The following is a 27,282-nucleotide window of genomic DNA, read 5'->3' on the forward strand; positions in this document are numbered from 1 at the left end:
TTATCCCCATTTTATAGGTGAGCAAACTGAAGCTCAGACACCTTAAGTAATTTGCCCAGAGGTAAACAGTGGCCAAGACAGGGCTTTAATCTAGGTCTCTGGACCCCAACTTTAACACTCTTTCCAATGTACCTGACATGAGAGTCCCTAATCTCATGGATGTTACAATTTAATGAGGGGTAGTGGTGGAGAGGGAGAACATCTCTAACCATCACAAATTAGAGCCTAGAAGGGAACTTAGAGGCCGTCTATTTTAATTCCCTTGTTTTACAGATGAGGTAACTGAGACCCAGAGAGCTAAAACTTGGAAAATCGTATATTTTTGGCTAGAAGAAATTTCCGAGGTCATCTAGTTCACCTCCTCATGTAAATGAAATGAGGAAGCCAGTAGGTAAACTCACTTATGCTGACTCCCAAATTCAGATGATAATAGTGCAAGGACAAGTAACATTTCGAGTCAGAGACTGTGAGTTCTTATAGTAGCTCTGATACAAAAGCCTTTTTAGCTCCAAATCACAGGCTTTTAGCCAGTCTGGTCCAGAAATCTCACCTGTGGGCCTAGTTGCTCAAAGCCACACCCCAAGGGGATACATAGAAGCCATTAGTAACCTCCAGCCCCACCCACCTCAGGCTTCCAGGCAACCCATCTAGGCCTGGGTCCTTGGATTTCATTGTTTTCAGCATTTGTTTCTATGTCTGGGACCAAATGGGAAAAAAAAAACAAAAACAATACCCCTATGCCCCTTTCTCACTGCTCTGTCCCAAGGAAAGGGCGCCTGAGGCTTCTGCAGCCAGAGCCGTCCCTGAGCTCTGACCGCGCGGCCCCTGCTGTGTCCAGCCCCCCCCTTCTCCCCCCCCCCTCCCCATCTCCGAGCTTTCGTTTCTTCGCGAGCCCTGCCCGCTCTGGGCGCCCCACCCGCCGGAGCCCCCAACCCCAGTCCCATTGCTAGGTTTCGTTTCTGGCTCATTTTCCTGTTTCCCTTTACTGATCTCGCTCTTCGGGGCGGGGCCAGCGGCCCCTAGATATGGCTTTTGTCCCTCGCCAGGGCGACTTCATTCTCAGATTCTTGGGGCGGATGCGGCCGCCGCAGGTACCAGCTGTCCGCCGCCAGGCCACTGCTATGTGCCAGCCTGACCTGGGCCCGGACCGCTTCTTCGTCTTGGAGCTGCCAGACTCTGGTCTGCTTCATTTCACCCTCAGCAGTGACAGCGGTGATAGCTCAGACAGGCGCTCCTTGGGCAGCAGAGATCCCCGGCTAGAGACGTTCTTCCGCGCGCCGGGGCGCATCTATTCCCTATGCGTGCCCCTAGCCCCAGGTTCCGGCTACAAGGGCCGGATCCGCGCTGCGCGCCTGCACCACCGCTTGGTACATCAACTTAAACAGAACCCTTTCCAGAAGTGCCAGCTGCGGCGCCTCCTCTCCTACTCCCCTAACAGCCCGCCGGGGAGCACGGAGAAGGGCATCATCTTGTGGGATCCGCAGGACTGCTTGCAGATACAGCACGCTTTGGAGGGTCTACTGGTCGCCTGTGAGGCTCCGCGCCCACAGCTGGGTATGTTCGATGCTGACCACAGTGGCCTGCTGTGGCAGAGAATGTGGGAGGTGCCAGGAGGAGTAGGAGATGAAGGGCCGAAGTTCCGAGTGGTGCCCACTGTGGAGCCCCCGCTGCACCCTATAGTGCCAGACCTGCCTATCTCTGTGGTGTTTCCCAATCTTGAAAAAACCCGAAAGATTTTTGAGGAGGTAAGAATTCAGCATCAACCTAGGATGGATTGTCCTAAATGAAAAAAAAAAAAGGCATCATTAATTTAGAACTGGAGGAGACCACAAGAAAAACCCTCTCATTTTACATATGAGGAACACAGGTTCCTTTATACATAAAATTGTTTGTTTGTTTGTTTTAACATAGAAGGTTAAATGAGTTCTCCAAGGTCACAGTGGTGTTTGTGAATGCCAAACCTTGGGATTCAAACCTAGAATCTCTGATGCCAAATTCATTGCTCTTTTCCATTTTTCTAGAAATCATTTAATCCAACCTTCTCATTTTTACAGGTAAGAAACCTAGGTCAGGACAGGTCATAGTTGTCCTTGCTGTAATTCAGTCCGATCCAACTCTGTGACCTCATTTGAGGTTTTCTTGGCAGATACCAGAGTTTGCCATTTCCTTCTCTAGTTCATTTTCCACACGAGGAAACTGAGGCAAACTGGAGTAAGTGACTTGCCCAAGGTCACACAGCTAGGCAGTATCTGATACCAGAGTTGAACTCAGGTCTTCCTGACTCATGGACTGACACTCTGTCTACTTTGCCTCCTAGCTGCCCTAGAGGTCATAAGAGAATAATTTTAGATGTAAAAAGGACTTTGTAGATAAAGTAGTCAACAAGCATCTCTTCTGCTTTTTTATGGAGGAAGCAATTGAGGCCCAAAGAGAGAAAGTGGTTTGTCCAGGATCATATAGGTAGTAAGTTCCATAGGTGGAAATTGAACCCAGCTCCCCTGACTTTAAAATCTGGTACCCTTTCTCCCTTAATGAGATTTTGTCCTTTTGCCTAACCCCTTAACTAGATTTGACAGCCAGTTGACGTTTTACCCCAGAAACTTGTTCCTTCTTCCTTTTTTTTGTCTCAGTTTTGATTTTGGTTACCCTACCTGTAACTGATTCTGGCCAGGTAGATTTCATGTGGAAGGTTATATTTTGGGAGAATAAGACCTCTTTGTTGGCCACATCTATGAGAAATGAGGATTCTGGAGTCTTGGAGTGCTCTGATGCTAATTGATTTTGTAACTTTAGGCCAGTCCCAAGACCTGTATATATTATTGTGAGGGATGATGAAATCTCAAAGGACCACAGGGTAAAAAACATGGAACTAGATGTAACTTTAGAGATGGATTAGTCCAGTCCTCCAAACTGAAGACCATGGAGGAAAAATGACTTGCTGAAAATCTGCTCCCTCCCTCTGTATTTGCATCATGGAGGTACTGTTAGAAATGAGCAGAGGTTGAGTGGGAAGATGTTCGTGAAAATGTTTTGCTATTATGATAACAATATTCCTGGTACTATTCTGGATATCATGGCATTAAGAGGAAGAAGAGAAGATCCAGATTCATCTCTCAAGATACTTAGTATATAATAGGTTACAACACTGACTGATCACCAAACATTTTATGAGTGTACCAAATATAGGCCACAATTAGTTATGCTTTGTGCTTATTATGATCTTGGTCAATTCATTTCACTTTTTGAGCTTCAATTAATTTATCTGTAAAATGGTATAAGTGAAACTTACAGTAACAAGGTGACAAGGACATTTGTGAGGATCAAAAGGAGAAAATTTATAGAGCGTGTTTTATATAACTAAAGCATTATATCATCAGTCAACCAAATGATCAATCAGCAAGCATTTATTAAATGCCTATGATGTGCCTGGGGGTAGCTAGGCAGTGCCACAGATTAAGTGCTGGGCCTGGGATCAGGAAGACCTGAGTTCAAATCCAGTCTCAGACACTTACTAGCTGTGTGACCTCAGGCAAGTCGCTTAACCCTGTTTGCTTCAGTTTCCTTATCTGTAAAATGAGCTGGAGAAGAAAATGGCAAACCACTCCAGTATCTTTGTCAAGAAAACCCCAAAAAGGGTCATGAAGAGTTGGATGCAACTGAACAACAACCAATTATGTGCCTGTACTGTGCTAGGTCCTGAGGATAGAAATACAAAGAATGAAACAATACTCTGATGTAGCTTGCATTTGCATGGGGGGAATACCCCCCATACATACACACACACACACACACACACACACGCGCGCGCGCGCTCGTATGTGCACACAAACATATATATAAATATATATGTATATATATGCACATATACTGAATAAATATAAAGAGAATAAATGCAAATAAATAATAGTAGTTAAATAGACTTTATTTTTTTATAATTGATTTTTTATTTTTAGTTTACAACACTCAGTTCCACATAATTTTGAGTTCCAGATTTTCTCCCCCCCTCCCTTCCCAAGACATGGAATCCGATGTATCTTCTACATATAACTTTGCATTCAACTTATTTATGCAATAGTCAGGTTGTAAAGGATTGTGACCAATGGAATGAATCATGAGAAAGAAGAAACAAAACCAAAAAAAAACCAAAACAAAAACGAAAGAGAAAAACAATATAAAGGGGGAAAAAAAAGAGAGCAAATAGTGTGCCTCAATCTGCATTCAGACTCCATAATTCTTTCTCTGGATGTAGATAGCTCTCTCCATCATGAGTCCTTTGGAGTTGTATTGCTGAGAAAAGCGAAGTCTATCAGGTTTAGTCATCACAGAATCCATATATCTGTGGTTGTGTATAGTGTTCTCCTGGTTCTGCTCTGCTCACTCAGCATTATATTGTGTAGGTTTTTCCAGGTTATTACAAAGTCTGTATCTTCCCCATTTCTTACAGCACAATAGTATTCCATTACCTATGTATACCACAACTTATTCAGCCATTCCCCAATTGATGGGCATCCCCTTGATTTCCAATTAAAAAGCTGCTATAAATATTTTTGTACATATGGGTCCTTTTCCCATTTGTGTGATCTCTTTGGGATACAACCCTAGAAGTGGTATTGCTGGGTCAAAGGGTATGAACATTTATATAGCCCTTTGGGCATAGTTCCAAATTGCTCTCCAGAATGGCTGGATCAGTTTACAACTCTACCAACAATGTAACAATTTTCCAATTTTCCCACATCCTCTCTAGCATTTATCATTTTCCTGTTTTGTTATTTTATCCAATCTGACAGGGGAGATGTGGTATCTAAGAGTTGTTTTGATTTGCTTTTCTTTAATCAGTAGTGATTTAGAGCATTTTTTCATACACCTATAAATATCTTTAATTTCTTCCTCTGAAAACTGCCTGTTCATGTCCTTTGACCATTTCTCAATTGAGGAATGACTTGTGTTCCTGTAAATTTGGCTCAGTTCCCTGTATATTTTAGAGATGACACTAGATGTAAAGATTTTCTATCAATTTTCTGTGTCCCTCCTAATCTTTGTTGCATTGGCTTTTTTATAGGAAAAAAATTTCAATTTAACATAATCAAAATTATCCATTTTGCATTTTGTAATGCTCTCTATCTCTTGTTGTATCATGAATTCTTTGCTTTTCCATAAATCTGATAGGTAAACTATTCCTTTCTCTCCCAAATTGCTTATAAATTGCTTATCAGCCTTTATTCCTAAATCATGAAGCAATTTTGACTTTCTTTTGGTATATGGTATAAGATATTGGTCTATGCCCAGTTTCTGCCCTACTATTTTCCAATTTTCCCAGCAGTTTTTGTGAAATAATGAATTCTTAGCCTAGAAGCTGGCCTCTTTGGGTTTATCAAAGAGTAGATTGCTATAGTCGTTGACTACTGCGTCTTGTGTACCTATCCTATTCCACTGATCCACAACTCTGTTTCTCAGCCAGTACCAGGTAGTTTTAATGACTGCTGCTTTGTAGTACACTTTAATATCTGGTGTGGCTAGGCCACCTTCCCTGCCATTTCTTTTCATTAATTCCCTTGATATTCTGCACCTTTTGTTCTTCCAGATGAATTTTGCTATTATTTTATCTACCTCTGCAAAATAATTTTTTCAGTATTTTGATTGGTATGGCACTGAATAAGTAAATTAATTCAGGTATAATTGTCATTTTTATTATATTAGCTTAGCCTAACTATGAGCAACTGATGTTTTTCCATTTATTTAGATCTGACTTTATTTGTGTGAAAGGTGTTTTGTAATTGTGTTGATATAGGTCCTGGATTTGTCTTGGCAGGTAGGCTCCCAAATATTTTATAGTGTCTGCAGTAACTTTAAATGGAATATCTCTTTCTATCTCTTGCTGTTGGGCTCTGTTAGTACTATATAGGAATGCCAAGGATTTATGTAGGTTTATTTTATATCCTGCAAGTTTGCTAAAGTTGTTTATTATTTCAAGTAGTTTTTTACTTGATTCTCTAGGATTCTCTAAGTAAATCATCATATCACCTGCAAAAAGTGATAATTTAGTTTCTTCTTTGCCTATTCTAATTCCTTCAATTTCTTTTTTTTCTCTTATTGCTACAGCTAATATTTCTAGTACTAAATTGAATAGTAGGGGTGATAATGGACATCCTTGTTTCACCCCTGATCTTATTGGGAATGCATCTAGCTTATCCCCATTACAAATAATGCTTGTTGATGGTTTTAGGTAGATGCTATTTATAATTTTAAGGAAGGCTCCATTTATTCCTATGCTTTCTAGTGTTTTTAATAGGAATGGTGTTGTATTCTGTCAGAGGCTTTTTCTGCATCTATTGAGATAATCATATGGTTTCTGCTAATTTTGTTGTTGATATGATCAGTTATGCTGATAGTTTTCCTAAAACTGAATCAGCCTTGCATTACGGGAATAAATCTTATCTGGTCATAGTGTATTATTCTTGTGATAAGTTTCTGCAATCTTTTTGCTAATATTTTATTTAAAATTTTTGCATCAGTATTCATTAGGGAAATTGATCTATAATTTTCTTTCTCTGTTTTGACTCTTCCTGGGGTATTAATACCATATTTGTGTCATAAAAGGAATTTGGTCAGACTCCTTCTTCACCTATTTTCCCAAATAGTCTATAAAGTATAGGAATTAATTGTTCTTTAAATGTTTGATAAAATTCACATGTAAAACTATCTGGCCCTGGAGATTTTTTCCTTAGGGAGTTCATTGATGGCTTGCTCAATTTGTTTTTCTGAGAAAGAGTTTATTTAGGAGTTTTACTTCCTCCTCTGTTAACCTGGGCAATTTATATTTTTGTAAATATTCATCCATATCCCTAAGGTTGTCAAATTTATGGGCATACAATTGGGCAAAATAATTCCTAATTAATGTTTTAATTTCCTCTTCATTGTAGGTGAATTCACCCTTCTCATTTTTGATACTGGTAATTTGATTTTCTTCTTTCTTTTTAATCCAACTGACCAAAGGTTTATCAATTTTATTAGTTTTTTGATAAAACCAGCTCTTGGTTTTATTTATTAATTTAGTAGTTTTCTTGATTTAAATTTTATTAATCTCTCCTTTGATTTTCAGTATTTCTAATTTGGTGTTTAATTGGGGATTTTCAATTTTTTCTTTTTCTAGCTTTTTCAGTTGCATGCCCTTTGATCTCCTTTTTTCTCTATTTTATTCATGTAAGCATTTAGAGATATAAAACTTCCCCTAATAACCACTAATAACCACTTTTGTACCATCAGATAAGTTTTGGTTTGTTGTCTCATTATTGTCATTCTCTTGAATGAAGTTATTAATTGTTTCTCTGATTTGTGCTTTGGCCCACTCATTCTTTAGGATTAGATTATTTAGTTTCCAATTAATTTTAGTTTATCTTTCCATGATCCTTTATTACAAATCATTTTTTATTGCGTCATGATCTGAGAAGGATGCATTGACTATTTCAGCCTTTCTGCGCTGGATTGTGAGGTTTTTATGCCCTAGCACATGGTCGATTTTTGACTATGTGCCATGTAACGCTGAGAAAAAAGTATATTCCTTTTTTATCTCCATTCCGCTTTCTCCAGAGGTCTGTTATATCTGCCTTTTCTAAAATTCTGTTCACCTCCTTAACTTCTTTCTTGTTTATTTTGAGATTACATTTATCAAGTTCAGAGAGGGGGAGGTTGAGGTCCCCCACTAGTATGGTTTTGCTGTCTATTTCTTCCTGTACCTCCCTTAACTTCTCCTCTAAGAATTTGCATGCTATACTACTTGGTGCATATGTGGTAAATAATGAGATTGCTTCATTGTTTATGGTGCCTTTTAGCAGCATGTAGTGCCCTTCCTTATCTCTTTAATTAGATCTATATTTGCTTTTGCTTTGAGTGAGATTAGGATTATTACTCCTGCTTTTTTTTACTTTAGCTGAAGCACAATATGTTCTACTCCATCCTTTTACTTTTACCCTGTGTGTATCCCCCCTTTTCAAATGTGTTTCTTGTAAACAGCATATGGTAGGATTATGGTTTTTAATCCATTCTGCTATCTGCTTCCATTTTATGGGAGAGTTCATCCCATTCACATTCACAGTTATGATTACAAGCTGAGTCTTTTTCTCCATCCTGTTTCTGCCCTGCTCCATATTTATGCTTCTTTTACTCCCTCCCACCTTCTGCTTCTCAATAGAGTTTTGCCTTTGACCACTGCCTTCCTCAATTTACACTCCCTCTTGATTTCCCTCCCTTTTCTTACCCTTTTCCCCGTGCTACTTATTCCCTCCCTTCTGACCATTCCCCTCTTTTCTTCTCCCCTTTCCCCTCTTATTGCCTGTAGGACAAGTTTGATTTCTATACTTTTCAAAGTATGTTATTCTGTTCTTAAACCAAATCCAATGAGAGTAAAGCTCATATACTACTCTTCTCCCTCCTTCCTTTCCCTCTACTATAGTGTGTTTTTGTACCTCTTCATTTGATGTAATTTACCATTTTCTACTACCTCTTTACCTCTTCTCCCAGAACCCTCCCTTTACATCTCTTAATTATGTTTTTTTATCCTTATTTCACTTATTTTATACAGACATCCACAGTCTATGTGTATCCCTTTCAGTTATAATAACTGTATTATTGTCAAGATTGACATATATATATGTATATATGTGTATATATATATATGTGTGTGTGTATATATATATATATCATGTATAAAATGATATAGGCCTATATAAAGATGTAAATAATTTGCCCTTATTGATTAATAAGGTTTGTGGGGGGTTTCCCTCTGTTTACCTTTTTATGTCTCTCTTGAGTTTTGTATTTGAAGATCAAATTTTCCATTGAGTTCTGGCCTTTTCATCAGGAAAGTCTGGGATTCCCTTATTTCGTTGAATGTCCATTTCCTCGCCTGAAAATTTATGCTCAATTTTGCTGGGTAGTTGATCCTCAGTTATAGTCCAAACTCCTTTGCCCTTCGGAATATCGTATTCCAATTTCTCCTGTCATTTAATATAGAAGCTGAAAGATCCTGCGTGATCCTGACTATAGTTCCATGATATTTGAATTGTTTCTTTTTGGCTGCTTGCAGTATTTTCTCCTTGACTTTGTAATTGTGAAATTTGGCTATAATATTTCTTGGAGTTTTCAATTTGGGATCTCTTTCAGGGGGTGATCAGTGGATTCTTTCAATGACTATTTTACTGTCTGGTTCTAGGACCTCTGGGCAGTTGTCTTTGATAATTTCTTTGAAGATACTGTCAAGGCTCTTTTTTTCATCGTGGATTTCCAATAGACCAATAATCCTTAAATTATCTCTCCTGAATCTATTTTCCAGGTCAGTTGTTTTTCCAATCAGATATTTCACATTTTCTTCTGTTTTTTTTTTCATTGTTTACATTTTGTTTGACTACTTCTTGATGCCTCATAGAGTCATTAGTTTCCACTTGCTCAATTCTAATTTTTAATGAGCTGCTGTCTTCATTTTGCTTTTGAGTCTCCTTTTCCAATTGGTTGATTATACCTTTCAGGGTGCAATTTTCTCTATGTAGATTCTGAATCTCCATAGCCATTTTGCTGATCTTATTTTTTAAAGACTTGATTTCATCAGTGTTTTTTTTTCCATTTTTTCTTTTACCTCCCTAATTTGGTTTTTAAAATTCTCCTTTAGCTCTTCCAGTAATGCTTTTAGGGCTTGAGACCAGTTCACATTCCCTTTTGAGGTATCAGATGTGGATATAGTGTCAATGCTGTCCTCTTCCCAATTGGTATTTTCATCATCCCTATCTCCATAAAAAGAATCAGTGGTCCTCAGTTTTTTCGTGTTCTTCTTCGTGTTGGTTAGCTTTTTCCTGGCTTTATAGTGGATTTCTGCTTTTGGGGCTCAGATCTCTGTCCCAGGAGTCTTGTTCTGGGGATTGTGAGTCTGGTTACTGGCTTTGTGTATTATAGCCTTCAGTTTCCTGAGGTGTGGGGGAGGGGTCTGTCTGCCTAAAGTCTCCTTTTCCCCTGGGGCTGCTCACCAGCACTGTTGCTCTTCAGCAATGGTCTCAGCTGTTGTCTGTACTGGTGTCTGACACTTCCCCTGGCTGTGCAAAGGTCCATCTGGGCTCCTGGTCTTGACCCCTGCTGGCTCTGCCCCTCTGGGACGCAGGAACTCCCACTGCTTGGCCACTGAAGCCCCACTTCTCTCTCCTCTATTCCAGCGTTTTTCCTGAAGAATTCTCTGGGTCAAGGAGGGAGGGATTAGAGCTATTTACCTGGTCATTATGTCTCCCAGAAGTTCAAGAAGCCACATTTCAAACCTTTGGGCTACAAGGCTCAGGAGTAGATGTCTCACAGCCAGAGGCATTGTGCTACTGCCTCTTGTTGCTTCAACAAACTCCCGTCCTGTGTTGGGAGGCCTGGGGATCTCTGCCAGTTTTGGGCACCCAGCTTTCTTCCGGCCTGGGTCGCTGGCTGGTTTCTGCAGCTGCTGCTTCTTACAGTGCAGCTCCACACAGGAGTGCTCTCCCAGCCTGCAGATCTGTCCCTTCGACCTTTTGGACTCTCCTAGCTTGGAAATTTGCCCCACTCAGTCTGCTAGCGGCTTTTAACTCTCTCAAATCTGCTCAGATTCACTTTTTTAGAGGTATCTTGCAGAACTTGTGAGAGAGCTCCGGTAAGAGGCTGTTTTCACGTGGCCATCTTGGCTCTGCCCCTCTAAATACACTTTAAATAAAACATCAAAGCATCTAGAGGTGGAAATAAGCTTAAATGTCATCTCATCTAAGCCTCTAATTTATCAGAGGAGGAAACTGAGGCCCAGAAATGTTAAATAGCTTGCCCAGAGTTGCATAGATAGAAAGAAAGAGAGCTATGGGATTTGAATGCTGGCTGTCTGATTCCAGAATCACTAACCGATCTTTTCCCTATCCCATGCTTATACTTCTGCTACACAAATATGAGTTAGGATTTTTATCGTCTGTTGTTCATTCTTTGTTTTTAGGGATTAACGGTTTCCAATTAGAGAGAAATGCAACAGGGCTAACTTTAAGAGGAATATGCCCCTCATCAAAGTGAGAACTATTTCAAGTTGAAGAGTAAGTCTAGAGGACATTGAAGCAATGTGCCCATTCTAGCCATAATTTTTGCCTAGTTTTGGTGAATGAAGCTTCAAGGTAGGCCTTTTCCTCTTGAAGGATCTTGGGAAAGTTGATGCATTTGGGGATAGAGATTTGATCAATGAGCGTTCTCGTAGTCATAGCATTCCCAGTTTTCATTTCAAAGGCTATATTCCTCATGTAGATAGTGCAAGTGCTGTTGTTCCTGTTTTTAAGGTGGGAATACTGAGGAGTACAGATAGTAAGTATTTCACCAAGACACAGGGTCAGTGAGTACCATAATCCAAACATCCTGAGCCCATCCAGGACTCTATCCAATACTCCATTGTTAACACCTAAAGTTTTTTTTTATATTTGTTTGGGTTTGTTTCATAACAATTGCTGAAAGAAAAAGCCAGAGTACTTATTAAAAATGGACCTAAACAATCCTAAGTAGAAGTTAGGAGAGACAAAAAAAATTTTAAAAAGAAAGAGAGAGAGAGAGACAGAGAGAGAGAGAGAGAGAGAGAGAGAGAGAGAGAGGGAGGGAGAGAGAGAGGAGGCTTTATATAGGAGTAAACTACAAAGCTGAGACTTCTCAATCTCTTTTCCTCTCACAACGGTGAAAGCCTAATAACTGATGATAATAATTAAATAGTAGCAGGAGCTTTTGATTCATTCCAGAAAAAACTGTCTTCTAAAGCTTTCAACAGCCAGAGTTACAATGATAGCTTTTAGTGCCCAGTTTGATTGTTCTTCTGAAGCATGGATAGGGTGTGATTATACAGTAAGGAAATATCTTAATGATAATAATAATAATAATAATTCAGACAGACCAAAACTCCAAACGTGTTTCATGCTTCAGAGTGATACATCTTTATGGCTACAAATAGAATATTTTGAAACTCCTAAATAGTAGTTTCCTTTATAAAAGCTGCTTTACTGTAGCCAGGAATAAACCCCTTCATTTTAAAAAATTAAGTTATGAATATAATAGTCATCATCATCAAACATGAACTAAGAAGAATGAAAAAATTGTGTATGAATCATATCTTCTGTTATATATAATATACATATTTTTAAAAATGTATATCAAATTAACATGATAGTAACAAAATTGCTCCATTTTATTTGTATTACTTAGTGAACTCATTCATTTTTACAGAAGAGGAAACAGCCTCGGAGAAGATGAAGTGAGTAGACCAAGGTCACACAGCAGTTAGTGGCAGAGATAGGACCAAAAGTTAAATCTCCTGACTTCAGTTCTCACATTATCCCAATGATGCCAGGATGGCATTTTTAGAATTACAATACATTTGTGCGATGCCTAAAAGTTGACAAAGGGCTTTCCTCAAAACTTATTACTCTTTTACAAGAAGAAGCTGAGGCTTAGTGTCTTTCCCTTGGTTTCATAGGTAGCAAATGTAAGAGCCAAGATTCAAAGTAAAATCTTTTCAGCTTGTGGTATAGTGGAAAGAAGGCTGCTTTTGGAATCAAGAGACCTTTGTTTGAATTTTACATCTGACTCTATTATCTGTCTGGTATATATTAGTTGTGTGACAGCCTTGCTGAAACTTAACTTTCTCGTCTGTATGATAGCTATAATAATAGCTGTAGTAGCCACCTCACAGGATGTATGGGGCATTAAGAGAGGACTAACATCTCTGGTGCAAGGGCTTGCAAAGTCCTTTTCAGGGCTGCTCATCTACCTTTGGTGTCCAAGTGGTCACCCAACTCTCACCTGTGGCTCCAAGAAGCTGTAGCAGGGCAGTGGTCACACCCAGGTGAAACTGTCTTAGACAGATGGGCTAAACCGGGTTGTAGATAACTGACAGGCCTCAAACTATTCAGTGAGTTAGGGGATATCTGTTCCAAGTATGTGAAGACTTCCCCAAGTGGATTGGGCCACAGTTTTTTTCCAGTGGCCATGAAGGCGGCTGAAGCAGGTACTGTGGAACACTTAAAGCTTTGTCATATATAGAGGATTTCAAGGTCATCCACTGTATCCTGGCCTGTCACCAGTCCTGACTGCTGTCTTGCCACTGGACTTCAATGACACAGAAAGAGAGAGTGAGCTGATGACTTTGTGTAACTATGCCTCACTTAAATCCAATTCACTGGCAAGTCAAGACATCAAAACAAAAACAGCCACCTTGGGGGTTGCTAGGTGGTGCAGTGAGTAGAGCACTGGCCCTGAAGTCAGGAGGACCTGAGTTCAAATGCAGCCTCAGACACTTGACACACTTACTAGCGGTATGACCTTGGGCAAGTCTCTTAACCCCAATTGCCCTGCCTTACCCTCTCCAAAAAAAGAAAAAAAAAAACAGCCACCTTACAGAGAAGTTGAGAGGATCAAAAAAGCAAGGATATGGTGTGTGTGTGTGTGTGTGTGTGTGTGTGTGTATGTATGTATATATGTATATGTATATGTAAAGATATATACATATATATGTATGTATTTATGTAAAGTGTTTTGAAGATCTTTAGAGGACCAAATAAATGACATTTTGCGTATTTTCATGCTAGCTCTGAGATAGTTCTACCTAGGAGAGCCCTCTTTTTACCCCCTTATTGTGTGAGAAGAATGTAATATGTCAATGTGTACTTTGTATCCATTTTCTTTTATGATTTTGAAGCCATGATGCTAGAAAGCTTTCTTTTACCAGCAGAGGTTTTTAACTTTGGCTCAGTGATAGATTTCATTGGGTCTTATACACCCTAATCTCTAACTGCAATTTAGCATATCTTTCAATCATTTAAAAACATTATTTTGAAAAGGGGTCCATTGGCTTACCCAGACTACCAAAGAGATCCATGACACCAAAAACTGTTCAGAAGCCCTGCCTTAGAGAGTAAGGTTCAGAAGGAAGTGAAAACGAAATGATGAAATGTGTTCATTATTGATGGGACCAGGGTTTGTTTTGCTAAAGGAATACATGGATGGGAGTAATATAAGATAGTCTAGATTTGGATCAGGAAGAAGTAAGTCGGGGAGTAGATCCGTGCTGGGCAGCCATGTGGACAAACTAGGGTTATTAAAAGGTATCATGACAATTTAGACCATGGGGTTGGTTGAGTGGGGAATCTTGTGGCCCAAGAAAAGGAGTTGAATTGCTCATGGAGCAAAACTGTCATTTTTAATCTATGAAAGTTACTTCTCAATAAATAGGATGGAGAGGATGAGGACTAGGTCTGAGAGGAAGAGTTACAAAAAGGTTGGACTCTCAAAATCGCATTAAGTGATTACTACTCCCTTAAGAAGACTGAAGTTGGAGATTCAAGACCTGAGTTCAAATCTTATTTACTACCCATGGGACCTGGGACAAGTCACTTAATCTGTCTGGGCCTCAGCTTTCCTGTCTTTCAAATGAAAAGAGTGAATTAGATGGCCTCTGAGATCCCTTACAGCTCTAGATCAATGATCCTAAGGAGTGAGAGAAGCATGCCAGGTTGGGGAGGTAACCTGACACCCAAAGGGAGATTTTCTTAGGGAACAGCCAGCTTGAGAGAAGGCTGGTGTTTTTGCTGATGGGCAGCCTGTGACTGTTGTCTGAGAATGCTTGGCCAGTTGAGAGAATCATCACAGGAATGTTTCCCTCTGAGTGATGCTTTTATTTGACCACAACAACTCTCCAAATTGATTACTACCATACATACATACATACATACATACAAATATATATATATATATATTTACACACACACATATACATATATACACATACACATATATACTGTACATATATATATATGAACATGGAATAAAGTATGTACCCTTTCTTTGAAGTATTAATGTTTTAAGTGTTGATTTGTTTGTACGACTTTTAAAAACAGATTTTATTAGTATCTTTTGTTTTTACTTTACCTATCTCCCAATATATCCCTTCTTTCTATCTTTCCCAGGGATCCATCCACCCATTTAAATAAAAATAAGGTGAAAAAGGTCAACATAACAAAATATAATAAATATGATGAATAAAGAGCAGTGTTCCAGACCCATGATTTCTCCTCCATATACAAAGAAGTCAGGGAAGGTTCTTCTCATAGTTCTTTAGAGTTATTATACTTTTGTACCCTTCATTTTCAGCCATTTTGTTGTTCTTTCCAGTTAAGTTGCTGTTGTCATTGTGCATATTATTTACTTAGTTCTTTTCCACTCCATATCATTTCATATCTCTTCCCATCTTGCTCTTTATTCATCATATTCATTTCTTAACTGAAATATGCTGTAACATCCATGCACCACAGTTTGTTAGCCATGTCGGTGCATGGATATCTGACTTGTTTACAGTTCTCTACTTCTGGAAAAAAAAGTGCTACAGCAAATATTTTGGTGGTGTGTATGGGACTTTTTTTGTATAATTGATCTCTTTGAAGTAAATGCCTAGCAAAGAAATCTCCAAATTCAAGAACATGAACATTTTAGGTACTTGCTTTGTATAATTCCTACTTGCTTTCCAGAGTGGTTGGACCAATTCTACTTATCAGTACTTGTGTATTCTTGGTCTTCATAGTTCTAAACAACATGGTCCTAATAGATCTAAAATATGTCTGATGGGGATGTTTCAAGGAAGGAGGGAATTTGAAGAATTCATTAATGAAAATTGTCATTACAGTGTGCTTCTTTAATTCCTGAAGCCCAAGAAGTCCTTAATTTGGTGGATAAATGCTCGAAGAATGTCCAGAAGGGGAGGTTCCCTGTCGTTGTTTTGGAGGGCCTAGATGCTACTGGTAAGAGACTATTTCTACATTCATAAGTTACAATAATAATTATGGAATTTGAGTTCCTTTTCAATTAAGCAAATGCTCATTAAGTAATTCTGTGTGAGGCACCATAAGTGGGCTGTGGTGATGGAAGGATGAAAAATTACATAGGCCATCTTAGTTTTTGTGCTTTGCCTGATCCTAGTGAATAAGACATTCTTTTATCTTGTGTATGAAATACAGGCAAAACTACAGTGGCCCGGAGAGTCAAAAAAGCACTAAATGCTGTCTTCTTAAAGTCACCTCCACCCTGTGTCACCCAGTGGAGAGAAATATTTGATAATGAGCCGACAATCATCAGGCGGGCATATTACTCTTTGGGAAACTATATCGTTGCTTCTGAAATAGCTGAAGCATCTACCCAGGCTCCTGTGGTTATAGACAGGTAGGCATAAAGGTATATTTACATCACATATTTTCTTTATTTTCATGAATTTTTGTTTATGGGCAGTATTTTTTAATGAAATAAAAAATACAGTTCACATATGTATGGGAGTTTAAGGTTTATAAATCCCTCACCAATGAATAACTCATTGAGGTCTAAGGAGTGCAAGAAGTAGCAAGGAGTATTGGGAGATTTTGACTAAGTGACTTCTGAGTGCCTTCCCACTCTCAGTCAATGAATTGCTATTCCCTTAAACAGATAAAGGAAACCGAGGTTTACAATGAAATGAAATGACCTGTCCTTCTAGTCCACACAGTTCCTAAGTGTCAGAACTAAGATTCAATCTCCAGATCCCTGAATTCTAGTCCTTCTTAGCACCATACAAAATAATAATATTATCACAGCTAGAATTTACATAGGGCTTTAAGATTTACAGAGCACTTTATAAATGTTATCTTTCTTGATCCTCACAATAACCCTGTGATGTACATGCTATTATTGTCTTCATTTTACAGATGAGGAAACTGAGACAAAGTGAGCTCGAGCAACTCACCCAAGGTCACATAGCTAGTCAACAACTGAGGCTGGGTTTGAAATCAGATCATTCTGACTACAGGTCCAGTTGCTCTAGACATAGTTCTGCCTAGCTGCATTTACAGGGTGGATGATATAAGCTTTTAACAACCCATGCTCTTGAGGTAATGTAGAATTTGCTGTTCAGGGATATTTAATCAGAGTAGGCCTCAAGCAATAAAACTTTACTTTTCCTAAAGGGGACTAAGATTGAGAAAAGAATGAGGCACCATTAGGCTTTAGGGTTTAGGATTCATTACACCATTCTCATTTCCCAGAGTTTGCCAGTTAGCTGGTTTATATAGATTGCATATTATATTTTATATAGATCATATATTATACAGATTTGTATAGATTGTATTATTGCTGCAGGTCTTTACCGTCTGTGGTCAGTAAAGTCAACTAACATTTATTAAGTATATTCTATATGCCAGGGGATTCAAAGAAAGGAAAAATATAGTCCCTGTGCTCCAAAAAGTTTTTAATCTAATGGGGGAGACAACATCCAAATAGCTACATACAAACAAAATATATCCAGGCTAAATTAGGGGCAGGGGTAATCTTGGAGTGAAGGCACTGAGATTAAGGAAGACTGAGGGGCATCTGGAAGAAGATGGGACTTTAGCTGAGGCTGAAACTGCTCTCTCCAAAGTTCCAAATGCTCTCTTAATTGACAAATCTAATGGCCTTTTCTCAATCTGCATCTTTCTTGACCACTATGCAGCCTTTGAAAGTATCATCCTCTTCTCTTTGATACTCTCTTCTTTCTAGGTTTTGTGACACCACTCTCTCCTGGTTCTCCTCCTACACTTCTGTTCCTCTTATGTCTCCTTTACTAGATCTTCATCAAGGTCATGCCTACTAACTGTGGGTATCCCCTGGGTCTTTTTATCTTCTCCCTCTATACTATTTCACTTGGTGATCTCATCAGCTTCCATGGGTTGAATTACCATCTCTATACTGATGACTCTCAAAACTGCTTATCTAGTCCTTTCGGTCTTGCATCTCTAGCTGCATCTGGAACTAGATGTCTCAGAGAGACTTCTTAAATTCAACATGTCCAAATATGAACTCATTATCTTTCCCTCCAAACCCTTCCCCTTTCCAAACATCCCTATTCCTGTTGAGGGCACCACCCTTTTTCCATTTATCCAGGCTCATAACTTGGGTATCATCCTTGACCTTTCAGTCTCTCTTCCTTCCTATACCCAGTCTATTGGCTTGGCCTTTGGATTTTATCTTTGCAACTTCTTTTCAATATTCTACCTTTTATCATCTTACACCGACACCCTCCTGGTGCGGGCCATCGTTTTCTTACACCTGGACTATTGCCTTTTGTTTGGTCTTCCTTCCATGTCTCTCCCTACTTCAATTCATCCTCCACTCAGTTGCCAAGGTGATCATAAAGTATAGGTCTGAACATATCACCTTTCTACTCAAGAAACTCAAGTGGCTCTCTGTTGCCTACAGGATCAAATAGAAAATCCTTTTTTCAGGGTTCAGAGCTCTTCATAACTTGAAACCCTTTTCACCTTTCCAGTCTTCTTATACCTTACACCTTTCTGTGTACTTTGTGATCCAGTGACTATGACTGTTGCTCAAACAAGAGACTGTCTCCCAACTCCAAATGTTTTCATTCTCTGTCCCCCATTCTTAGAATACTCTCTCTCCTCATTTCTGCCTCCCGGCTTCCCTCAAGTTCCACCTTCTACATCAATGATGTAAAACTCTGTAGAAATGGGGGCCACTAATCTCTACATAAGGATCCTTTTGGATTACATATTGACTTTGCTTTAAAATGTAATGTTGTCTATGTTTAAATATATTTTTATTTATTTTGTTAACTATTTCCTAATTACATTTTAATCTGTTCTGGTGGCATCTGGGAGTATTTTAGGCAGCATGGGTCCCCAAGTTTTTCACTCAATAATCTGTTTCTTTTTTGGACTCCTGACTTACTGATAATTTAGTTCTTTAAAGAGATAAAATGTCACCTTGTCAAATGAAAAGATGAAGTGCTTACTATTGTTTATGCAGTCAGAGTTCATATTCAGGGAGTCTAATGAAATCCATTTTGTTCTTCCAACATCAAGGAGGATACCATGACCTAGCTGAAAAACAAGGGAGACAAAACTCGTTTTGCACATAGAAATGGTTAAGGTGCACAATTGCAAAATGTCAATTTTTAAACCAACAGTTCCGCCAAAGGATTAAAATGAAAGTTTATTAAAATCAGGCATTAACAGTACCTGTTCCAGGTAGCTTAGAATCCCTTTCAACAAATGCTTATCAAGCACCTGTCACATGCATCATCATCATCATCATCATCATCATCATGGATAATCTGTGTAAAATGCAGACATTAAAGTGCTCTAAATTGTGACCTATTAACATCATCATTGTCATTGTAACTTGTGTTTAGTACTATATGGTTACAGAGGGCTTTGTATATGTTATTGGATGCCTTGCTATTTTACTACTTGAATGAATTTGGATATGTCACAATCTGTGTTGGCCTTAGTTTCTTCATCAGTAAAATGAAGGATAGGGACAATGTGGTGGTCTCTAAAGTCTCTTTTAACTCTACTTCTTTGATCCTATGATGACCTAGGCTCATATTGCTCACAGATATCAGTGTTGGGATTTGAACCCAGGTTTCCCCTTCCTTTCCTATTGATCATGTTGACCTTGGAAGTAATATAGTTGGGCTTCCCATCTAGTCCAGTATTTCACCCTGGGTCCAGTTCTTATAACTCTCTCCACAGAAGATCATTTACCCTTTGATGCTTGAACATTTCATGTGACGGTGAAGTCACTACTACTTGTATTCTTGCAGGTACTGGCACAGCACAGCTGCTTATGCAATTGCCACTGAGGTGAGTGGCTTTCCTCACTACCTACCTCCAGCTCACCACCCTGTGTATCAGTGGCCCGAGGACTTGCTCAAACCCGATCTTGTACTGCTGCTAACTCTGTGTCCTGAGGCAAGGATTCAGCGGATCCAGGAGCGTGGGAAGCTTAAAACGAAGGAAGAAATTGAGCTGGAGATCAACAAGTTATTTCGTGAAAAGTATGTTCTAGTTCCATGGCATAACTGATGGAGGCTGGAATCTAGGCATGGTAGAAACCTATTCCCTCCAAGTTCAGGAGTCCCGGGAAGCTTCACTCATCAGGATAAAGTTATGTCAGTGGGTTAGAGAGAGGGAAAGAGAGAAGGGGAGGGGAGAGATATGAAATGAGTCCAACTATTACAAGAGTAAGATTACTTTAGTACAATTCACTTCAACAAATCTTTATTAAGCACATTATAATAATAATAATGATAATTTACGTAGCATTTTAAGGTTTACAGAGCACATTACCAATATTATTTTATTTGGTCCTCACAACCCTGGGAAGCAGGTGTTTTTAAAAAAATTTTCCATTTTACAGATAATGAAGCTGAGACAGGCATAGGTTAAGTGACTTGCCTAAGATCACACAGCTAGTAAGTGTCTGAGGTCAAATTTGAACTCAGCTCTTCTTGACTCCAGGCCCATCACCTTATTCACACCACCACTTAGCTGCATCTACTGTCAACCAGCCACTGGGCCAAGCACTGTAAATGAGGAAAATGAAACAATTGCTGCCTTCATGGGGATTACACTCTCTTGTGGGGGTGAAACATTCCCAAATAAGCAAATAGATTGTAATTTGATGAGGGATGGAGAAGTAATGGATGGAAGGAAGAAGGAAGGTTTCAAGGAGAGTGGGATACTTGAACTGATTACTGAATAAAAAGATTCTGAGAAGAGGAACAGAGGCTGGAAAAGGCACTCTGGGAATGGGGCCCAGTGGCTTGTACAAAAGCACCGAGGTGAGAGATTGAATGGGGAAATCCAGAACATGGCTACCAGTATAGTGTGTATGGAATGCAGAGTGCATAGAATTAGGTCATTTAAAATATATCTGGAAAGGTGAGCTGGAGCTTGATCATGGACAACTTTAAAGTCCACCTCAGAGTGTATGTGAGCCAAGTAGGTGTATTAGAATTCAGCTGAGATATTCAGAGGAGAGGGGAGCACAAAACCAGACATGAACTGCAAGAGAGAAATGATTAAGTACAAGAGTATTTGGAGGCCCAAGTCTCTAGTTCTCTTCATGCCATTCCCCCTGCCTCTTACTGAAGTCTCTAGCTCCTGCCCTGGGTCCCTGAGAGTTCTGCGTAACTAGTCCAGTCAAGATCCTCCATGATGATGCTTTTCAGCTTGGCCCACATTCTCCTTCTGCATCTTGCCTTTTCCTTCTGCCCCCCTCCACATCCCTCCATGGTGGTCACCCTCTATCTCTAATTTTGGGAACACTAATGGAAATATTACTCCAGTTCCTTAGAGCTAACTAAAAGGGCTTTATAGATATCTCAGATCATCTTCACAACAACCTTTCGAGATGGGAAGTAGTTACTAGTAGAGTTTGTCCAGAATGCAGATGAAGAAACTGAGGTAAACAGAGGTTTAGTGACTTGGCCAGGGTCACACAGCTAGTATAATATCTGAAGCTAGATTTAAATTCATATCTTATTGACTCCATGTCCAACACCATCTAGAAAGGTGATATCAATCAGATATCCTATGACTCCACTAACCATTCTGTGACTTTCCAGTTTAAAACATCCTTTTCTGGCCACTACTCCCAAATATGTGTTATCTTCCCTTTTTTAGAATATAAATTTCTTAATGGCAGGAATGACTTTTCTTTTTATATTTTTATCTTCAGAGCTTTGTTCATTTCCTGGCACATCCTTTTCATTCAATGCTTTTTTCTTTCATCAGTAAGAACTAGGGCATTGAAGAGTTGTAGGAATTTGGATTTGCACAAGTTACTTAAACTGTCTGTATGTCCTCAGTTCTATAGAAACATGTATTTAGAGCTGAAATTTAGTCCACCTCATCCAACCCTTTCATTTTATATATGAGGAAAATGAAGCGTAGAGAATGTGAATGACTTTTCTCTGATTGTAGGATCAGTGTGTAGCAGAACTGGAATTCCCACTCAGATCTGGGATTCACACTCCAAATCCATTCCACTTTCCATTATACCATATTGCCTTAAATAGTTCTACAACTGTAAAATAAGGAATAGAACTTAGGGGTTCTTTAAATTTTCTTCTATCTCTAAATCCTGTGATCCTGTGAACAGGGACAAGACAGCAAAGAAGGAAAACAAGAATGATGATCACTGAAACTGTTCCAGCATCTGTATTCTGGGATTTATATATTTTTCCCATGTGATTAGAACCAGATACTGTTGCCTGTGCCCTACAGAGAAATATAGAAAATTGTCTATGAGGAAGTTCTAATGTATCCCATTCTCCCCCACTCCTCCCCGTAAACACAAGTGGGGTGGAAGGATAGATAGGACTGGCTAGCGTGTGTGTTCAGGACCCCTCTATTGTGGGGGTAAGGCAAGGGATGAGGAAAGAGAAGTGCAGATAATCAAATGCATTTTTAAAGCACCTAAAATATGCTGGGGCATTGTGCCAAGGAGATCCAAAGACAGAAAGGATTTCTGCTTTTGGGGACTTTTCAGTCTATGAGGGGAATATAAGCTGTTCACAAATAAGTGAACATTAGACTTTGCACAATAAATACAAAATTATTTTGGTAGATGCAAAATTAACTACAAATACTAACTCTAACTGGGAGGAGAAAGGGAAAGCTTTGTATAGGAGGTGGCATTTGAGCCAAGTGTTGAAGGGAGGTAGGGATTCCAGAAAATAGAAGTGAGGAAGAAGCTTTCCAGATATGGGAGACAGTCTGTGGAAAGATAGTAAAAAGGGGATATTCAGGCAACATCAAGTTTCCCAGTTTTGTTGTAATGTAGAAAATAGTGTCATCCTTGAAAGACAGGTTGGAGCCAGATCATGAAGTGTTTTAAACTCCAGATAAAGGAATTAATATTTTATCCTAGGGGCAATAGGAAGTTACCGAAGCTTCTTGAGGAGGAAAATGATGAGGTCAGACCTATACTTCAGAAATATAGATATATGCACTGCAGAGAATGTGGATTGGAAAGGGAGAAGGTGCAGTTAGGAGAGAGCCGTTGTGTTCTGGAATCAGGAGGAGATGAAAGTTTGAACTAGAGTGTATAAGATGAGATGAGAGAACAGGATGAATGTGAACTACTGTCAGGAGACTCAACAAGATGAGGTAAATGATTGCATATGGCGGGTGAGTATGAAGAATCGAGGATCAATCAGTCAAGGTTTAATTAGCACCTACTATGTCCCAGGCACTGTGCTAAGCTTTTGGGATACAAAAGAAAAAGGCAAAAGGCTTCCATTCAAGGAGTTCACAACCTAATGGAGGAGCTCCCAATTCCTAGTTTACAAGCCTGTATGACTGGAAGAATAGTGGTACTCTCAAAAGAAATAAGAAAATTAGGAGGCAAGTTGGATTTAGGGAGAAATGTAATGAATTCTGTTTTGGTTGATTTTTAGATACCAAGTGGGGATGTCAAGCAGTTAGAGATGAAGGACTGGAACTTTTATTATTACTTTGGGTGAAATTTGTCTTGGTAATAGGGAGGTTAAAATAATGACTAGAGTAAGTTTTTTTTTAAATAATGTGTGAGTTTTATTTATTCACTCTCTTGCTGTCTTTCATGAAGACATTAAGAATTAAAGGTGATTGGTTTGTCTACACAAGCAAATTAAAATACAAAGGTGTCAATAAAGTCTCACTAATGCCCCATTCTGGTATGGAGGTGACAGTGGATACTCAAAAGTTATACTGTTGGAGCATGCACCTTTCTATATCCAGAGTCTTAAAGAATATCCTCTTCCGACCCCCCGCCCAATCCTCAACAAACACTAATCTGTTAATCTATAAACTGCCTAACTAAGTTTGTAGAGGTTCAGTACCAGAAAATTTACCACCAAGTGATCACAGGTTTCACCTATGCAAGTCACAGTGGACAGCAAGGTGCTGTGGATTGGGTACTGTGCTTGAAGTTCGGGAGTCCTGTCTTTGAATCTTGACGCTTGTTGTCTGGCCATTGGCAAGTCATCTAACCTGAGATCACAGTTACTTTATACATACAGGGAAGTAAATAATACCCTGTAGTACTTACCTTCTGGAGTCATTGTAACTTTCAAATGAGAGAATGTATGTAGGGTAATTTACAAGCCTGAAAGGGGTGTGTGTGTGTGTATGTGTGTGTGTGTGTGTGTGTGTGTGTGTGTACATATTTATATGTATACACAGGGCAGCTAGATGGCACAGTAGATAGAGTACAGGACCTAGAATCAGAAGATTCATCTTTCTGAGTTCAAATTTGGCCTGAGAGACTAGCTATGTAACCCTGGGCAAGTCACTTAACCCTATTTGCTTATTTCTTTATCTGCAAAGCAAGCTAGAGAAGGAAATGGTAAATTATTCTAATATGTTTGCCAAGAAAACCCCAAATGGGGTCATGAAGAGTCAGACATGACTGAAAAATTACTGAACAACAATATATATGTATAAATATACAGATATGCATATTGTACATGTGTGCATCTATATACATGTGTACCTATGAATACATATGTGTATATGTGTATATATGTATATACATATATAGCTCATAAATATTTTTGTATTAAAGTATGTAAGAATCATTACCTGTCTGCATTGGTAGAAAGGGCAGTGTGGGCATTAAAATTATGGGTCTTTGAAGTATTTAAATAGTTGAATTATTGAAGAAAGTTGATATAGAGAGTGATGTAAAAGTGAGAGAGAGGTAATGAAACCCAGAATTGTGTGGTCTCTAGTTTTTGGTCAAAACAACCCCTATTCATTGTCCAGATTACCCACTTTTTCCCTTTCTGCTTTTCAGGGTGGAGATATCTTATCAGAGGATGGAGAATCCTAGATGTCACATAGTGGATGCCAACCTAGACAGAGAAGAAGTCATCAAGATTGCTTTAGGTCTGATTAAAAAGTATTGTACCTCATTGTAGTCACTCCTGGGAGGTGACAGATTTTTACCTAATTATACATTAATAAACCTTACCCCAGAATGTATTCCACTATTTTTCTAGATCCCTGTTAGATAATTACTGTGGGGGGTGGGGTATAAGGTACTTAATATGCATCATACACACATGGCTATGGAGCTAGAAGACCTAGGTTCAGATCCTACCTGTGATGCTTACTACCTGTGGGACTCTGGGCAAGTCACTTATACTACCTTGGGCCTCAGTTTCCTCATGTATAGAATGAAAGGTTAGGTCTCAGCCTCAGATGTCCATTCAAGCTTTAGACTTGTGATCCTATGATCTATGTGTCAGGCACAAGGTATTAACAAGAGCATTGCATTTGCAGTCAGAAAACCTGGGTCAGGATTCTGACTCTGCTACCTACTAGCTGTAACCATGAGCAAATTGTTTCTACCACTCTTTCGTCTAAGTTACCTTCCAATTCTATATCCTGTGATCCTGTTTTATGAATGTGTGTACAAATACACACACACGTGTATATATACACACATATATATATATATGTACATTTACATATGTACATGGACTTAAATTCCTTCTCTTCATATTACCACATGTATGACCCTAAGCAAGTAATTTCATCTCTTTAGGGCCTCAGCTTGTTTTTTTGTTTTGTTTTATTTTTTTAGACTTTAAATGAGGGGGTTAGACTAGAAATTGCAGAAGTCTATCCTAGCACTAAATCCTCTGATAGTATAAGCTATTTAAATATTGTGGCTATATAACTTTTTCTAGGTCTTGTCTCTAACTATTGTAGATTTTAATTTCCTTGATCAGAAGGACTCTGCAAGTCATAAGACAATACTATGCACATAACAGAAGCTCAAGAAATATTTGATGAATTACGAATAGTTGACTTTTATAAACTTCCTTCCAGTTGTGTTGTTGTTGAGTCATGATCTTCTCCCCACCCCCACCCTCAAAATGTGACACTGAAAATATAAACCTCTTGCACTGAACTGGGAATATTCAACTTAACTGTCTCAACACTTTGTTTATGTGGTTGTTCATATTTTTCCCATGTAGCGATTCTGATAAATTAATTAAAATTCAAGCTTAATGAAATACTGGTTATGTATCATTTTAGTATGGATTTATTTCATCTTGCTAAAAGAGTTGTTTGATAAATGCGATTTTTCAGGAATTCTATGTATTTTATAATTTTATGTCAGTCACTTAACACCATTTGCCTTAGTTTCCTCATCTGTAAAAAGGTCACATGCAAGTCCTGCCACAAAGGGACAAAAACACTTAAAGAGTCCATAGCCACATCCAAACTGGGAAATCGAGGGCTATCCATGATTTCCAGATTTCCAACAGGTTCAAGGCCCAATTTCTATAGTGCCCAAAGTGCCAAACCGTCCTCAGCAATCCAATGGCCCTTGCCAATGGTGTGGTGTCCTCAGTTTTCAGACCCCCAGCAGCAAAGCCTTGGGGGAAGCTACAGTGGCCATATCTCCCTCAAGCCCCGTCTTTTAAGTTCCAAAATGGCTGTGACATCATCACCGATACAAAGGCTTCCGTAGGAGTCCCAGATTGCCTTTAAGAAATGAAATATGTCTATAGGGTGACCTGCTGGACCTTGTGATCTGCTGGATTAGCTGATGCTTCATAATTGCAGATAGTCATGGCATGTCGACGCATCTCAGGCCTTTCTCCTCTCAGTCCAATATAAAACACCTTTGTAGTGTCAGCACCGAACTTTTTTGAAATATGAATAGACAGATGACAGACATTTGAAAATCGAGAAATTTTTGTAGCATATTCCAGTTCTCGGGTGAGGTCTCGATTTAGACTAAAAGTCTGATCAGGTTCTTGGTCTTTATTATCAAAACATATTTGTGTAATGTTTTTGAACAGCCTCATCTCTGAAGAATGCGAGTCATCATCCTCACCCATGATAATGATTGCTTTCAGTTTAACATTACCAGTAAATGGAACACTAAACAACTCTTCATTAGCATCACTTTCTACAAACTTGGTGGGGTAGGCCTGCTCCTCCCTGTTTGAAGATCAGGCAGCCTCTGCTCTCCTTGAGGCACTGCAGGCATTCCAGGTTAATGCACAGGTAGAGCCCATAGGCTAGGCCATGGTAATCAGGTGGCCAGCGGCTCCTCTTCCTCCAGGACTCAGCTGCAACCGCCTGCCTGGCCCCTGCTCTGGCCCTGCTACACACCGTGCATATATATTTAACCATATCTTTGTGTGAGCACACACATGAATGTACACAAATAAATATGTACACAATATGCATGTGTATATACATATAAGGAATATGTATATGTGTGCACACGTGCATACATGCACACACATATATATGTATGTCTATATATGTATATATATGTATATGTATGTATATGGATATGTGTGTATATATATGTGTGTGTGTGTGTGTACACACACACATATGCACACACGTACCTGTCACCTTGGGAAATAGGATCATACAATTAGAACTTTGGAGAGAT

General features: G+C 39.1%; 1 protein-coding gene and 1 pseudogene across 1 annotated transcript; one reads left to right on the forward strand and one right to left on the reverse strand.

The window, feature by feature from the left end:
* Positions 1 to 1,018: 1,018 nt before the first annotated feature.
* CMPK2 (cytidine/uridine monophosphate kinase 2) lies at positions 1,019 to 25,879 on the forward strand. Its single transcript, XM_036748237.1, has 5 exons — positions 1,019 to 1,745; positions 15,689 to 15,803; positions 16,020 to 16,221; positions 19,631 to 19,864; positions 24,652 to 25,879. Exons 1-5 carry the CDS (start codon positions 1,026 to 1,028, stop codon positions 24,773 to 24,775), a joined length of 1,395 nt encoding a protein of 464 aa, XP_036604132.1. The 5' UTR covers positions 1,019 to 1,025; the 3' UTR covers positions 24,776 to 25,879.
* A 477-nt stretch (positions 25,880 to 26,356) lies between these two features.
* Positions 26,357 to 27,011, reverse strand: LOC118842429 (annotated as a pseudogene).
* Between the last annotated feature and the right edge of the window lie 271 nt (positions 27,012 to 27,282).

This window comes from Trichosurus vulpecula, chromosome 3, assembly GCF_011100635.1.
Source record: "Trichosurus vulpecula isolate mTriVul1 chromosome 3, mTriVul1.pri, whole genome shotgun sequence".
Classification (NCBI taxonomy): domain Eukaryota; kingdom Metazoa; phylum Chordata; class Mammalia; order Diprotodontia; family Phalangeridae; genus Trichosurus; species Trichosurus vulpecula.